Source organism: Chiroxiphia lanceolata, chromosome 1, assembly GCF_009829145.1.
Source record: "Chiroxiphia lanceolata isolate bChiLan1 chromosome 1, bChiLan1.pri, whole genome shotgun sequence".
Classification (NCBI taxonomy): Eukaryota; Metazoa; Chordata; class Aves; order Passeriformes; family Pipridae; genus Chiroxiphia; species Chiroxiphia lanceolata.
The window spans coordinates 44,415,100-44,432,801 of NC_045637.1; the positions used below are offsets into that span (position 1 = coordinate 44,415,100).

The 17,702-nt window shown below is 37.7% G+C and overlaps 1 protein-coding gene across 6 annotated transcripts in view; it reads right to left on the reverse strand.

Annotated features, from left to right (window-relative positions):
- Window positions 1-17,702, reverse strand: part of ASXL3 (ASXL transcriptional regulator 3) — a 130,672-nt gene that overhangs the window by 10,084 nt on the left and 102,886 nt on the right. For all 6 annotated transcript variants that reach the window (XM_032697664.1, XM_032697709.1, XM_032697675.1 and 3 more), the window contains 3 exons: window positions 9,998-10,094; window positions 9,419-9,524; window positions 1,839-3,777 (listed from right to left, as the gene is read on the reverse strand). In XM_032697664.1, coding sequence (XP_032553555.1) covers window positions 1,839-3,777; window positions 9,419-9,524; window positions 9,998-10,094 — 2,142 coding nt within the window. The remainder of the gene's footprint in view (window positions 1-1,838; window positions 3,778-9,418; window positions 9,525-9,997; window positions 10,095-17,702) is intronic.

Genomic DNA, 17,702 nt, shown 5'->3' on the forward strand with positions numbered 1-17,702 from the left:
TCTCTCTCTCGTGTCAGGTTTTCTTAGTTGGTTGGTTTTTTTTTCTCTCCCTTTTCTCCCTGAGGTTTGGGGGGGGGGGGGGGGGCTTCTGGTGGTAAGGTTTGGAGACTTGGCAGGGAGCCAGCTTCAAACCATATCAACATTAAACCCAAAATATTAAAATTTTAAATACTGAGCAGTTTAAGCAAAATAATAACCTGTAAAATCACTGGACTTATTAGGATGTTTCCTATTAGTCACATCTGTTTTCAGGATTAGAGATTAAGAGTCTTGGGACCACTTTGTAACTCATACACTCTCAGAATAAAAGGTTGGCAAAAAAAAAATTAATTTCTTAAAATGGACATATGCTTACTTGCTGTCCGCAGCAATTGGACTTAGCGGTTAATGCTGTGGCTTACCTTCTGAAAGGAACTGAGAAGAAAACTAGGCAGTATTTGTAGAAAAAGTAGTCATGAGATATGATGGGAAGTGACAGCCATATAGCAGAATGACTTAGGAGAACTGGGGTTCTTTCTCCTCTTTTAGTGAAAAGCATAGGGGTTTGTTGGTGAGATGACACAAGAGCCAAATATTTGTTACACAAAAAACATACTAGAATTGATTGTTCAAAATTCTTCAAAACATTTTGCTTTCTGTTTCAGCAGCAACTCTTTTTAGTTTCCACTTTGCACTGCCAAAACTGCTAGAGCTCTAAATGCTCGATTATTTTTATTATTATTATAGTCATGACCTTTTTTTATTCCCTAGTGATCTATTTTCCTTTGTGCTTAGAGAATTCTTAGAAATTATTAGGTTAGATAGATACCTTCCAAATATGAAAGAATATCACTAAACTCAGAGCGGGGCTAACTTCCAATTTCATCACTGCTCATAAAAATAAATTATATGAAATATGCTTCTGCACTAGTGATTAAAACAGTTAGCCTATTTGCCCTCCCGGCCATATTAACAATGTTCAATGACTGCAGCAGTTAAAAATAAATGCAGAAAAGGTCATTTCTGAATAATCAGGAACTAGTATTGCAAAGTCAGAGGCTTAACTTCAGGAAACTGGATCTTAACCTTGGCTGATGTCATCATGTACCAAATTGAAAGGGTCAAAACACTGAGCCTGTATGTAATTAAATCTATAGATTTAATTTCTGTTAGGAAAAAAACACTTTTAACTGTAATATGCTTTCTTATACAGCAGAATGTTACACATCAAAGTGTTTGTTGGGGTTTTTTTGGTTTGTTTTTTTTTTTTTTACCTTTTGCTTTGTCATTAACAGAGACACCTATACACAGATCACCCACTTCCCCCTGATAGTTAGGTCTCTGTTTCCAGTTAATTCTACAGGAAAATCTTATATTTCAGCCTACCCCAATCCCTGGGCTTGCAAAGGGATCTTCGACTACTCTGAATTCAGGTTCTCTTGCTGGATTAAGGTGCTGGTTGTTTTTAAAAGTATTGGTAAAAGTAACATTTATTATTCATGCTTGCAGAAGAAGACATCCACAGCGGAACAAGCAGATAATACAGTTGGGCAATTAGAAAAACAAGGAGCGCCATGTGAATGATGGGAAGCTCTTGAATTAGATTAAGCCATAGATCCTGGAAAACTTTCTTGCACAGAAAATCAATTTTGTAACAAAGACCCCAACTGAACAGCTACAGATACATTTGTATCAGAAGTAATTTGGCATGGTAGAAAGGTAATAGTAAAGTAAAACCATTAGTATTAACAGTCCTTATACCTCCTTAAAAAATACACCATTCACTGTGTCTGCATGCAGTTAGGAGGGAGATAATAACCCTTTATTTCCCAAGTACGCTGTTTTTTTCATTACTTTACCTTAAGGGGTGGAACTCGGGGTTCCTCTCTAGGTGGCTGTTCTTTATCAGACGGACTCGTTGATGAAGCGCTACGGTTAGGTTGATCATCATCTATTCTAGCTCTCTTCTCTTTGCAGATTCCAAAACTGTGCTGTTCTGCTGTTTTCCTCTTTGGGATCTCTGGGTCTCTACTTTCACTCCTTGCTTCTGGTGATTTTGTGGGTTCTAATGACTTGGAAGAATGCAAACTCTCTAGGCGACTTTGGGCACTGCCTGTTAGCTTGTGAGATTTATTTCTGCACACTTCAGGGAATGCAGTTTTCTCTAGAGATGAGGTATATAGTTTATCATGTGGCTTTGATGGAAGCAATTCGATATTTTTGCCAACTGATCCCTCTGATAAGACAGATACCTCTGAAGGCAAGAGTGTACCTTTCTTGTCACCTCTTTGCTGAACACTGTGATTTTTATTTTTGATCACCTCTGGAGGCGTGTGTTCTGGGATGGATGCAATGTAGGATTTCTCAATTTCAGAATGTGACTTACATGGCTGATGGCCGAGATTTTTGCTTTGGGGATCTTCCAGTACTAAAGTATCAGGTATAATTGCTAATGGACAAACTTTCATATTTTCAGGAGCACTCTGATGTTGCTTTGGTTGAACAAGTTTCTCTTCTTGAACCACCTTGGTAACGGCAGAGCTTTCCTCTTTCAAAGTGGGAAGGGAGTCTTCCAACAAACATGGTGATTGCCTTTGTTGCAGAGTAAGTCTTTCATTGCTTGGGGTACTGGAAACTGGAGATGTCTCTGATGGAAGAGGCAAACTATTTGTCACAAATGTTTCAGAAGTTAGAAGAACAGAAGATACTGAAGATGTTTCTGATGTTAAAGGCAAATCAGACATTGGAGATGTTTCTGATGTTAAAGGTAAATTAGAAGCTGGTGATGCCTCTGATGTTAAAGGTAAATTTGACATCAGAGATGCTTCAGAAGTGACAGGTGAGGTGGACATTGGAGAGATTTCCGACATTAAAGGTGTGTGCAAATTTTCATCACTGGCCTTTTGCTGAATATCACCTTCAATGTTTTCAGTACTGGACCCTTCAGACGAACAAGCTGTTTCAAGAGATGCCGGAGTACAGGGTTCCTCTGAAGTCGACTGAGTGTCTCCTCCAGGAGAGGCAACACAAACTTCTGGACTTCCAGAGGAAAAGGAAGTTTCAGAAATACAAGCATTCTCAGACAACTGTTCCTCAGGGTCACTATGAAGCTCCATATCCACTGCAATGCCTCCACCAGTGAACAAGGAGGCTTCCAGAGCAGCATTTTGCATTTCTGGCACAATTAGTTCTTTTGCAGACTCAGAAACCTTCTCTGCTGTACCGCTGGCAGAGTTTGTGGGTGAAACTGATTGTGCTGGTGATATGCAATCCTCCAGCTGATCTATCACAACTGACATCTCTTCCTGAGGGCATTCTGACTTCAACTCCACTTTAATTTCAATGTGAGATACAGTATCAGTTACATCATTCATCATGACACAGGACTCAGTGCTGTCTGCAAGCTTTACTGCTTCTGTTTCCTCATTTGTGCCAGTTGGACTTACAGACTCCTCAGAAAACTCATGTTCTGGTTTATGGTTCTCCTCTTGGCACTCACAAATACTTGTCTCGACCTCTTCAGCAATTTCCTCCTGAATGATTGACTCTTCAGGTATCAGTATATCCTCAGAGTCTGCCGTTAAATCCTTAACAGGAACCTGTTCCATACTACCAAGAGAAGGACTATAATCTCTCTCTGGCACAGGTGGAATTTTAGCACCTTTCTCCTCTTGATCCTCAAAGGTTCCTTGCTTAGAAGGACCAGGTGTGCCAGAAGATCCACACAAAGAACTGCTTTCATCTTCATCGTTCTGCACTGCAGTGAGTTTCATTGATTCCCCTCTTGACATTCCCAATCTAAATAAAAACGCACAAATAAAGAGAAGTATTTTCAGCACAGACAGGATAAAAGTATAGGATCACCTTTCCCACCCACATCTCTTGTTTATAAAAAGACATATTTTCTAGTTTAAACAGTTTGCTTAAGTGGTGGCTGACTAATTTACATATGGTTTTATATATTTTGCAAACCTAAATAACCAGATTTTCTTACAAGTGTTAAAAAATATGAATATTTTTAAAATAAGCAAACAAAATGAAAACAAAAAAGCAAGCTACACAGATTCACCACTACTTATACTCTGCTTAAATTCCTGTGTTTGGGTTTTGTTTTGTTGTTTTTCTTTAATACCAGCACAGCAGTGCAACACTAATACAACATGCATTTCAGAGTAAATGCACCACTGTATCTTCTTCTAGCAGTAACAGTTCTAAAGGAAACCCCTTTTTCCTTCCTACACCTGCTTTTAGGGTCAACACAGCCAGCAATATAATAGAAGTTTAGCATTCTCAAGAAGCTAAAAAGACACATATTTATAATCTGTGCATTCATTTTCAGGTATGAACTGCAAAGGAACCATTCCTAGTATACTTTCTTACCTTTGGTCCTGAAAATATTAGTTTAAAAAGTTTTATTACTTCAGCAGAATTACAAATTCAACAAAAAACCAAAACAAATCTAAAGACAAGAGCTGAAAAAATGGTTACTTTAAAAAATGTATGTGTTCTGGCATCCTCATTTCCTTCTAAGGCCAGTGGGAGTACAAGCGTTCAGCATTTTCAGTAAGATTTTCCAAGCAGACTTTATGCCTCAGCAATTCCACAGTAACACGAAATACACAAAAGCTTGGTTGGAAGCCTTAAAAGAAATTTCACGGTCTTAAGATCTTCTAATCTAATAAACAGATCCCTGTTATCATTTTAATCAAAAAGTAAAGAAAAATGGAAATAAGCAAGCATAAGAGACATTCAGAAGTTATGGAAGCAAGATGGCTTGTTCAGGTGCAGCTAGAGGATAGAGAGATCACAAAGGCCTGTGCATATGAAAGTACAGAATAAACAGGTGAAATACCAAAATCTCCAGTTGCACATTTTAAAAATACTGAACAGATGTATTACAGTGACAGCTGTAAACACAAAATCCCCAAACTCAGCCTGGAATTGGCATCCCAAAAGCACTATCACAGTAATTATTAGTATTGCCTGTTACTAGTAACTTAACATGAACCGTCTTCCTATGCCATGAATATGCTGAGGAATAATCCTCTAGAGAGAAATTCAGAGCAGCAAGTTCACCTTTCCCATATTGAATGTATTTCAGAAGATGTTTCTTTCTTCTCTATAGCCTATAGATTCCCCATATAGTCTAAGTTAAGGTTATAAGTTTAGGTGAGTAAAGTTAAGTTTATCTAGGTTTAGGTGAGTACCTTCTCCTAAAACTCCTTGTGTTAAGGAGGCAAAAGTTATCTCAGGAAAATGAGAAAAGAAAATGAATCCACTGCATTACTAAAAACTGAATCAGTAGCCTATTTTCTCTAGCTGGCTTATATCATGAAAAGATATTGCCTGATAGTTATCTTTAGGGATTGAAAATCAGCAAAGGAATGAAGGACAGGATAAAGGTGAATGCGACTGTCACACGGACACTACACGAAAACACACATTCTAGTAACATACTGAAGATAAAGAATTGTAAGAATAATAAGATAAAGCAGGATTAAGGCCATCAGAAGATGTACTGAATCTTAATAGTTTTTTTCAGTATTGGAAATACTACTATGTTGAAGAAGACACTGCAGTGAAGAAAAAGGCTTTCTAAAGAAGAAGTCTCAAGATCAGCATGTTTAAGGTAATCTCAAATTGCAAAATAAACAGCTGATCTGCCTTCTTCCTTAGAGAAGACACCTAAAGTTTGCAAATCACCGCAAAAATGTGAGGACAGCAGTAAGCAGCCTTCAGTGAAAGTGCTAAGGACAGGATTCAACTGATAGAGTAAGGGCACTCAGTCATCCAATAAAAAAAACCCAGACACCTACTCAAAGATATATGGATGCTGATATTCTAATGCTGTTATAAGCAGTATTTGAGAGAAAACCCTCAAAACAAAACAAAACAGAAAAAAAAAAGGGAAGGATTAAATCAGCAACAAAATTTAGAGAATGTCTACTTCAAATTAAAGCTTTGATTCAGTGAGCTGGTAGTACTATCTTGAAATATAACTCTCAAAAATGATAAAAGAAATATCATATTGAGACAAAAGAATATAACCCTTGCAGTCTTGAGGCAACAAACAAAAAGACTGCGGATTTCTGGCACATGCATCAGCTGATCTTAGATAAATGGCTGCAGAATAAAATTTTTGTATTTTGAAGAAAGTCAGAGAGAGGAAAAATGAACGAACATGAGGAAGTAGAAAGAGAACAAAAATGGATGGAAGTGAACTACAACTGACAGAACCATGATAAACTGCCTGGGTAAAGATAAGAGCAAACACAAGAAGCAATGCTACAAGGGAACAGGCACTCTAAAGTCTGTGAATGCCATGAACTATGGAGTGTGTAAGAATGTTTACAAAGATTCTACATCTATTAATGGCTCTTCTGTAAGGATAAGGTGAAAACTGAATTTACTTACGCAACATTGGAAGATCAAATTAGCTAAGGTCAGAGCAAAAATACATTGATTGTAAACTGAGCAAGTTAGTCTGTAAGAGAGATTAATTTTGCAGACAGTGCATGTGAGAAATAGGTCAGGAAGCTTACAAATACTGCTAGTTCAGTCAAATCAACAGAGCCGAAGAGGGACAAAGCCCAGGCATACTGAAAGCTAGTTTAAAAAGAAAGCAAAAAAAGGTGAGGCAATCATAGAATTGTAGGATATCCTGAGTTGGAAGGGTCCCACAAGGATCACTGAGTCCAACACCTGGCCCTGCACAGGACACCCCATGAACTTAAACAAGGTGGAAACTTCAGCAAAAGCTACCATTCAGTCAATAAACAATGAGAAAAAGTACTTAAACCAGCAAAGCAGATCTGCCTACGTAACAGCCAGGCAGAAGAATGCAAGTGAAACAAGTGGGGGAAAGGGCAGGCAGGACCAGATTCAATACTTTCAGTCAAAATGTAAATTATGTGCAATATGACATTTTGCATAACAATGTTGATGTCAGAAACCTATCAACCCAAAGGACATGTATGACCACAGACTGAGCAATTATCTGCCAACCATTATAGTGCCCAGCATTCAGCCAGCACGGCAGGACTGCTGGCTCTGCAGAATTCTGAGCATTCTTCTCTGTGTGTGTGACAGTCGTTTGTGACTGAGCAGCAGGCTTCAGCTGGACTGAGGTGCTCCTGTGCTGATGGTAACAAACTTCTTGTGGAAAACCCTATGCCAATACCTTACACAGCCCTTTCCTCCATGAAAGGTTGGCAACCAACTCTTCTCTTGACAAGCAGAATGAAAGGTTGTTATGTTCCTTATCTGAAAACCTAATTAATATTTTTTGATACTAAAGAGATCAACAACTGGACTAACCTGAGGTCTCAAAGCTGTTTAGAAGAAATTAAGCACTTTACAGTAAGAAAGTCTGCCACATTAAGACCCTAGAATTTCCATTACATGTAAAGATAAAGTGGTGTAGAAATAGCATTCACAGTGAGGGGAAGCACCTAGCAAGGACGTGCAAAATAAAATATTAAAATGGATCTGTCCATTTTTTGCCTTGTTTTCACTACATTTCCCAGTGATCCAAGGCAGTGGATTGTGAGAACTAGCATTTTTACTGCAGAAACAGTTAATGGTTTAATTTTTAAGTTAATCACTTGTTGTAATGAGTGGCACAGAGTGCATTTGGAGGCCTGTCACTAGTGGTGTCCCCCAAGGTTCAGTACTGGGCCCAGTATTGTTTACCTTATTCATCAGTGACTTAGATGAAGGGGCAGATGCCTCCTCAGCAAGTTCACTGATGACACAAAGCTGTGAGGAGTGGCAGATACACTGGAGTCCCTGCAGTCTTGACAGGTTGGAGAAATGGGCAGAGAGGAACCTTCTGAAATTCAGCAAAGGAAAATACACCTGTATAGGTGTACAGGCTGGGGACCAATCTGCTGGAAAGCAGTTCTGTGGAGAAGGATCTGTAGGTCCTGGTGGACAGCAAGCTGTCCATGAGCCAGCAGTGTGTCCTCGTGGCCAAGAAGGCCAATGTATCCCGGGGTGCATTCGGAAGAGCATTGCCTGCAAGTCGGGAGAGGTGATCCTGCCCTTCTACTCAGCCCTAGTGAGATGACATCTGGAGAACCGTGTCCAGTTCTCAGTACAAGAAAGACATCAAGCTCCTGGAGCGGTTCCAGTGAGTGATTAAGGGACTGGAGCATCTCTCTTATGAGGAAAGGCTGAAGGAGCTGGGCCTGTTCAGCCTAGACTGCATCAATGTCTAAAAGTATCTGAAGGGATAGTGACAAGAGGACGGAGCCAAGCTCTTCTCACTGATGCCAAGCAGTAGGACAAAAGGCAATGGGCAGAAGCTGATGTACAGGAAGTTCCACCTGAATATGAGGAAGAACTTCTTTCCTGTGTAGGTTACTGAGCACTGGAAAAGATTGCCCAGAGAGGTTGTGGAGTCTCCCTCACTGGAGATACACAAGAACTGTCTGGATGTAATCCTGTTCAATGAACTCTAGGATGACACTGCTTGAGCAGGGAGGTTGGACCAGACGACCCACTGTGGTCTCTCCCAACCTCATCCATTCTGTGGTTCCGTGATATAATTAAAACACGCTTGAAAGTAAACAAAAAAAAATCCCTTTAAGTAACTAGTTTATAAGTTCTAATAAAACTCTTAATATTTTTAAAAACAGATATGTAATTCTGAGTATTGATGAATTAACTTTCCAAACAGTTTTTAAAAGGAAAATTCTTGAATTTTAGGAAGAAGTGAATCTCCTTAAATTTTTTTTTTTTAAAACTGCCAAATATAAGAACTGAATCTTCAGCTGCTGCAGAATGCCATCTCTGTATCTTCATCAATGAAATTTTGCTGACTCACCCCAGTTTTGCACCTGGAGTGATACTATAATTAATTTTAGTCAGTTAAAGGTATTTATTTATTCTTTGCATCTCACTTCTAAAATTATATTAGTCAAAGCCACTTTCATTTATCTCTAGCCAATATTTCTTCTATGTCATATATTCTTCTCCAGTCAATGGGCCATCTCAGTGAAAAAATAAAAACCACTATTTGATTTTAGAAACTTTGCAACTAGCTAAGAAAAAATAAAATAAACAAAAACATGTTACAGAAATATCATCTTCTCCTCTGTGGAAGCTGTATTTATATTTTGCAGGAGGGAAGAATAGCCCTAATGTTGCATTTTAGAAGATAATTAAAAATTTCTCACATGCTTGGCTCTTGTGTCTTAAGTTCTCTTTGGAATGAATTTTTATAGATGAGTATGACTCTTAAAAACGCAATTGTAATGCAAGTGCAGACACAGAACTATAATTCTACCCACAACTTCTTATACTGGGGAATGACTGCCCTTGATAACTGCTTTGTTGAGTTTTACTGCATATGACCGTGTTATGTGAAGCATAGAATTACGTTTTCATTTCCTCCTAAAGAAATAAAAAAAATCACTTTATTTGCTTCAATACTTACTTTTCACCATAAAACCGTTCAAAGAATTTTTCTTTCCAAGGTTCTGTTTTCTTTTCCTTTTCAATCTCTTGTCTGATGCGCAACTGCATTTCTGGTGTAAATTCTCCTAAAAAACAAATACTAACATATTGAATAAAAGTTGTCAAGGATTAGCTTAATATGGGTCATGATAGATTACAGATACAAAGATGACGTACAGTGATTTCTCTTACAGTCATCCAACAATGTCAAATGAAAATAATGAAAACCAAAAGTGAGCGTGACATAGAAAGATTTAATTTACCCTATAACATCAGTAGTTCAAAAGTACATTTATAGGATTTAGTTGCATGCGTTTATGTTTCCAAGGCTGACAGTGATAAAAATGCTTGGGTTTTTTTTAAATTGTCAAAATAAGCTGCTACAGCAAGCTGTAAAAATGTACTCTAAATTCAAAATGGAATCAGCAATTTTTCTTTTGCTGAATTACTGGTGTATTACACTTTCCATTCGAAAAGTATTTCTCAAATGTAGAAAAAAGATACATTCTTCATAAAAACAATTAACCTTGGGTAAACCTGAGAAAAAGCAAATAGTTACCTTCTGCCAATCGCTGCTTCCACCCTTGTGCTGCATATGCAAAGAATTCATTATTTAGAGCAGAACTACTGAGGCGCAAAACTCCATCACTTCCCATCTAGAAAATAAGCCGATGGTAGCAGAAGATAGCGTCAGAAATAGCATCAGATAAGATTACATCAAAACAGAGTTTCAATTAGGGGAAATGGGGAGGGATAGGGAGTGGGAATAACAAAGAAAATGACTACTACTAAACCACCATTTTCATTATAGTCACCACTGTAAATGGAAGTGAACTAATCCAGCATCAACTTGCTCTCTTCAGTCATTAAGTGTTACTGATGATAACTCAGTTTACAACTGATTGATATGTTTTAATCACAGACCTCTGTCTTGAGCCTATGTCTAGAGGCATCGTACACAATCAAAAATCAAGATCGTTACTATACTTGTGCATCTGTCTGTAATATGGTACAAAACAAACTAATTAAATGCAATGAAGAATAACTTTGTTGTTTCTAAATAAACCTAACATTCATCCTCACTAATAAGCTGGAGTGGTCAAAGAATGGATGACAGGTATCCTTACCACCAGAACTGATATAAACTCAGCACTGAAAACTGAAAAGAGCTATACAGAAAATTTTATATGCATCAAAAGTGAAAACTGTGGAAGAACATTATAATTATTTTTATTTTCTACATCTATCAAGCATTCAGTGGTAAGACAACATTAAAAGCATTAATCACAGTATTTTCTACAGTAACTTTTAAAAGTAATCCAACGATTGTGTTTTCTTTTACCAAAAAATTTAATGGATTATTTTTAGGTTTCTGCGGATATGTCTGGTTACTGAAGGAATTCTAATAACTGGAAAAAGTAATTATATAAAACAAATTAGCAGTAAGTATCACCTCTAGCATAATAAATGAACAATAAAAACAAAGTAGCAAATAAAAAAGAGAAAGAGAAAATGGCAGAAGAAGTTATGTTACTAGAACAAACACTCTCACTATTTTACATCCGTCAAGGTAACTAAGAGATAAATGTTTGACAATAGTATTTGTAATCTAGCAGTAAAAACCAGCACATTTTCCAGCATATTAACAGATGCTTTAGCTAAGTAATATCCCCTAATTCTCAATGCTTGTTTCACACAGGAGCCAGAAAGATGCAGACATGTCAGAAACATTAAATGATATTTTGCTGTAGCTCCCTTGCTGAGCTCTATACTTCATTGATAACACAGGCCCTTATTTGAGAATAGTTTTTGCTAATTTACTTACTGCCTAGTTGACATCCCATCCCACAATTATCTCAGAAGAGTAAACCAGAAAGACGTGAAGTAGTAAACAGAGAAATAGTGAAAAGCATGGACTCTAAAAAGCTGACAGTGCTAGAGGAATTTGATTACAGCAAGAAAACAGTATGTGTATGGTACTAGGGTCCCTCAGCAGGATATGAACCTACAGTACTGCTGCTGGTGATTTCCTGCTATATGGCATTGTTTTGCCAACACATCATAGAATTTGCATTTAAGTGGGGTGGATATAAAACATTTCTACACTTCTCATGATGTGGGTTGTGGAACACATGCATATTAATCACAGGTAGGCTATGAGTAATGCTCAAACTAGAGAAAAAACGGAGAGAAACAGGGAAACATGCAGCAGAAGCAGCAAGAAAATAAAACCAGTGAGGTGAGAAAGGCCAGAAGGAACATTTATGTATTGTATAAATCATAATGGCATGACGCATTATCTTCTTTGTGCACAAATCAACTTTGCCAGAAATATTTAAATTCCAGAATTAATATACTAAAGTGAGATTTTTAAATGCCAGTGCCTCTTGCACTTGAACAAACAAAGCAGTAGATGGTCAAAACCAGCAGCACTTACACAATTTCCTAAAAATGTCAGATGAGAAGTTACAAAGAAAAGAATCAGAAAAGTAATTTAGAAATTACTAAATAAACAATTCTTTGTTCCTCAAAGAAAGGTGTTCAAGCTACCTTCAGATTCAATGCAAAAGGAGATGAAATAGAAACACCCGCTCACTTGTCAACATAGGTTATACTCCAACCTTCAGTAAATTAAAGATTTTGTCTCTATGCCTATCCGTGTCTTGCAGAAGAGTCACACAGACACGAAATTCTTTTATTATCATATTTAACCACATTTAACTGCAGGATATCTCTGCAAGGCATGGACCTTCTGAAATGCTCTGAAATGCTATGGCTCAGCTGATGGCAAATAGTGTAGCCATATCACTAGCCAGATCAATAAATGTCATAAGAAAGTAATAAATAGCATACAATGATTTTTGGTAAATGAGAAAGATGATCCAACTTATCCTAAGGTCATATGACCATTAGATCTCATAGAAAGTTTGAATGTACCACAAGAGGTGGAAATAGAATGCCACTTTTCAGCAGCAATCCAGTATCAGAGTGCACTGAACATCATATGAAACTGCAGCCAAGTCTGACTGAGCTATTTCACCAGGATGTATAAGTCAAGAGCATTATGAAGACTGCCAAGTTATATTAACATGTGAATACAAGAAGAACAGTATTATCTTCATTGTAACCCTGTCGTAACATGAGAAAAGCAAGCTTTGCAGGAAGAGTACTCCACCTTTCATTTTTGCTGGCTAATATACTTGGGAAGAAAAGTTCCAGGTGTCTGTGTGCAAATTTCTTATGAAGTTTGGAAAACAAACGGTGAACCTCAAGGTAAATGCTAGAAAGAGGTTCAAACAAAGTCAAATGTGAACTAGATCACCTGAGATAAAAGCACAGGCTGGAACTTCAGAGCAGAAGGCAAATGTTAGCAAGTTCATGGACAAAGCTCATTAGTTCTTGTGGACCAGAAAAAAATGCCAAGTAGGAAGTATCTGTGAGAAAAAAAAAGGTGGGGAAAAAAGCTCCCTGAAGAATAGCAAAAAGGGAGAATTAGAAGATTGAAGTGGGTTACCTAAGAAGGAAAAATACTATAGGTCAGCTAACAATGGAACAACAGTACATTTGTGAACTGTATCAGAAAATGGATGCACACTGCACTGACCACTTATAGATACTGACTGCAGCAGCTTACAAGTGCTGCGGAACTATGCTACAAGATTGAAAAGATGATGCTAAGGATGCTTAGGTTAAGAAACATAAGAACAACAAACAACAAAAAGTCACTGCTTGACTTCATGATAGACATTGCCTCTGATGAACTGGCAGAGGAAGACCTTTCTTGAGACCTGTGTTTATGGGATCACATAACTTATGGAAGATTTATGTAGCTGGAATAACCGAAATCTAGACATAAGAGCATCTAATGATAAAGAAGGTAGAAACGCACTAAATAGAATAGATTATTGGAAGCTTCTGCTCTAACATGACATGAAAGAATCATTTCAGGCTTAAACACTGTGGAGGGATGCATGAAACTAGTCATCATTATCTAGATTTGGTGCACATATGGATACCAGTGGAAAAAATGACGGAAATAAAGAATTGTCCAGCCCCAGTGACTTCGCCAAACTTGCTCAGAAATTTGAGATCAAAGAAAATGTTTGCTGGGAATGGAGCAGGAAGAATTTATTCAATCAATTAAAACTCAAAGAGAAAAGGACAAGGACAAAAATCCTAAAGGAACTCAATAGCCAAAGAGATTAAGTGAATGAAACAGAAATTTTCCAAATGTTATAAGAAGAAAAAAGCACTAGGCAGAAAGCAGATCCACTACCAAAGGAGGGAAACAACCCAAACTAAACTAACAAGAAGTTCAGTCGTTTGGCTATTTTTGATTCATTTAAAGATTTCTACCCAGGGAAAAACAATTTGAACAAGTTCGAACAGACAAAAACCAAGCAATTTTACATCTGTTGTTTTTAAAGACTCTATCAGAAACTACAAAACTAACAAGGATATTTCATCCCTCTTCTCAATACTCTAGTCACGCAAAACCAGGCTGATGTTTTTATGCTCTGTTAAACTTGGAAGGACTAAGAGGTCATCCTTCTACAATATTAGCTAACAACCTCTACTGAAACCTTCTTTTTTTACCTCACCTGGAGAACGCATTTTCACCTAAAGTCAAAAAGTTAAAGTGGAAATTGAAAATTTTGAAGCCCGGGGGTGTGTTCACTTCTCTAAGCTCTGATGACAGAAATAGCACAATTAATCACTAGCTCTAAATTAGAATTTGAAGAAACATGCCAATAAAGCTGTTCTTAAATACACTGTTAATTTTTATGGTATTTAAAAACTGCTGTCCAACAGAGACAGTGTGTTAATGACCTGGAAAACCAAAAATTTCTTGGAAAGTTTATGTTTTATTCTGTTGAGCTTTACGTTTCTTTTTTCTCTGATTAAGCACAATGCTAGAATTATGTTTTCTAATTAGTACTTCTATGCAGAATTCACAATAGCTTTTAAAAGTTCCTCTTTTTATTGAAAGCAAAAAAATACCCAATTCCAAAACATATCTGCTAAACCCCAGCATCTGTTGGCATTACAGAGCAAATGTCAAACATTCTTAGCGAAAGGAACCGAGCAACCTTTCTAGAAAAACTACTTCCATTATTCTCCTCCAAGTTTCACTGAAAAGTCTCTTCTGAAAATAAGGCTGGGATTATTCTTATAGCTCAACCTGAAGATACACACTGGTAGTTTTAGGGATACAGCAAGTACTGCACAGATGTGTACTGGTAGGTTATCTGATCTTGGCTAGAATCTTAAAAGACAAAGAATTAGCAAAGCTATTATTTCTCTCTTTCAAACGATTCAAAATTCTCCCAATGTATTTATTAGACTTCTAACGATCCCCTGTAGGCAGTTCCTGCGTAGTATATTTCCTACATGAAAGTTTATGTGTGAACATCATGCCATTTGACTAGAATCATAGAATAGTTTGAGTTGGAAGGGACCTTTTAAAGGTCATCTAGTTCAATCCTGATGCAATGAGCAGGGACATATTCAACTATCACAGGGCCACATTCACAATCAGGTGTCCAAGAGCCTCATCCAAACTGACCTTCAAAGGTTCCAGGGATTGGGTCATCTACCATCCCTATGGGCAACCCTTTCCAGTGTTTTAACACCTTCTTCATAAAAAAGATTCTTTCTTATATCTAATCTAAATTGACCCTCCTTCCGTTTCCATTACCCCTTGGTCTGTAGCAACAGGCTAAAAAGTTTGTCCCCATCTTTCTTACAGGTCCAACAATCCCAATTCTCTCAGCCTTACAATGAAAATACGAAAAAAACCAAACCAAAAATTAAAAAAAAAAAGCAAGAGAAGTGAAGATTCATCTAAATGAAGTGTACAGTTCCACTCATTTTTTATACACTTCCCACAAACTGCTGCTAACGCTCTATTTTATCTTGGGTGAAGAACAATCCTATAATTCACATACTTTCCCAAAGGTATGTAAAATAAATTATTTGCAAAAAAAGGGAAGATATGAGAAAATACATTTTGCTGCTTTTGCATTAAAGCTTCCAAAATATTAAAAATGAAAAATTCAGCAGCGTCTATATCACACACAGGAAAAATGACATTTTATTTATGTGAATGGAGAGACACCACTGCCATTTGTAACATGAATTTGTAACAAATGCAATTCCACAATACTGGGTACCAGAATCAAACTGACTTGTGATGCATGTACAGTGCAAATGTAGCATCTGAAGATGCAACCTTAGTGACTGACTTTCCGAAAGCAAACATTTTGAGAGCTAGATAGACAACATGCTGGCTCATGTTACTCTTGACGATCATAGAGCAAAAGTTCACAAGTGACAGGGAAGACCAGTATCTATGTTTTCCCCTAAAACCCTCCAATACTAAGAAGAACTCTCTCCAAGAAGCAGAACTGTTTGAATCCAAGTAGACAGAAATAAACATTTAATTTAGGTACTCTGCATCATCACTCTAGAAGAGCTACTCTTTTTCCACTAACAGTAAAGAAAGCATAAAGAAGATCAGACTCCTAATTAGGGTCTCTATATTTGCTACTTAAGCTAGTCAGCATGAAACACCCACTTACAACCTAAATCCACAGAGAACATCAATAGATAAGTTTGTAGTGTACCAGATGCTATCCTGATCCACAAAATCCATGAAGGATTAAAAACTGCTATCAAATCTAGTAAGAAGTGATAGTAAGCTCCAGAACAGTTGCAAAACACAATGCATGCCTCTATATGCATGACCTTTTACCAATTGGACGTTCCCTAAATACTGACTACTGTGAACTCTGTGATTACTTTGGAACACACACTTTGTTGACTGATATTTGTGCTTTTCATACACACCCATTAAATTTGTTATGCCAACCATGTCCAAATTCATGTTTGTTGATCCTATAAATTTCCACCACTTCCTACTCGTGATCATGAAGTCTGATGCATTAATTATTCTTTCACGGCACAATGTCTTTGTCAACAAAAAAACAGATCTCAAAGTGCTTAACACCAAGCCAGGTGTTCATGCTGTAACAGGAGGGAACTGCCTTCTCTTTCAAGGTTCCTACTTCTTAAAATAGTCAGCATACTTACTCAGATTACTTTAGGCACCCAAATACAGTTGTAAGCAATAACTGTTTGTAGCTATTAACTACCTTATTAGGAAACACTGACCTTTGCCCCAAGACTTTTTCAAGGCTTCTGAAACACTATATGGAATGGAAAACAGGAAGTGAAAAAATAAGATTAGCCCATTTGTGCTGGTTTTGTCTGGCCTACAGCTAATTTTCTCCATAATAGCTGGTATGGGGCTATGCTTTGGACTTGTAACCAGTACAGTGTTGATAACACAGGTATGCTCTTGTTATTGCTGAGCAGGGCTTACACAGTGTCAAGGCTTTTTCTGCTCCTCATCCTACCCTACCAACAAGCAGGCTGGGGATGCACAAGGAGCTGGGAGGGGATATAGCTGGGACAGCTGGCCCCCAGCTGATGAAAGGGATATTCCATACCAAGTGGTGTCATGCACAGCATATAAAGTTGGGGGGAAAAGGAAGAAGAGGGTGATGTTTGGCATGATGGTGTTTGTCTTCCCAAATCACCACTATGCACGATGAAGCCTAGCTTTCCTGGGGATCGCTGAACACCTGCCTGCCCATGAGAAGCGGTGAATAAATTCCTAGGCTTACTTTGCTGGTGTGTAGCTTTTGCTTTACCAATTAAGTTGTCTTTATATCAACCCATGAGTTTTCTCACGTTTACTCTTCCACTTCTCTCCCTCATCCCATTGCGGTGAAGAGAGCAAGCAGCTGTGTAGGGCTTTGTTGTCTGCCAGGCTTAGAACACAACACCAATTCACAAGCAAGTCCCCAGGTGATACTATCAAATATCTGTGTACAGCACCAAAACTGGATGCTTGCCACCTGTGATCAGTGGTTTCAGGCCACTTCAGGCCACCAGTTCTTCTGGGATTCTTTGAGAGTGTGAATAGAAGGGGTGACTGCTAGCAATCATAATGAAAACAATATCCAAACTCCCACTTTTCAACTACTGTTTGATGACAAAGATGAATATTTGCTATTAAGCAAATTTGCTATTTGTGTTAGCGTCAAAGGCATACTGGCCTAGGCGCTACAGCTCTCTAAAAATGTAACTTAGAAAGTAACGGAGGATTGTGGTATTCCTGTCTGGCATGCTGCTTAACATTAAAATAAGTAATGTAAATATCTAGGTGTGACCCAGGTTTCTAATTCCCTATGACCATC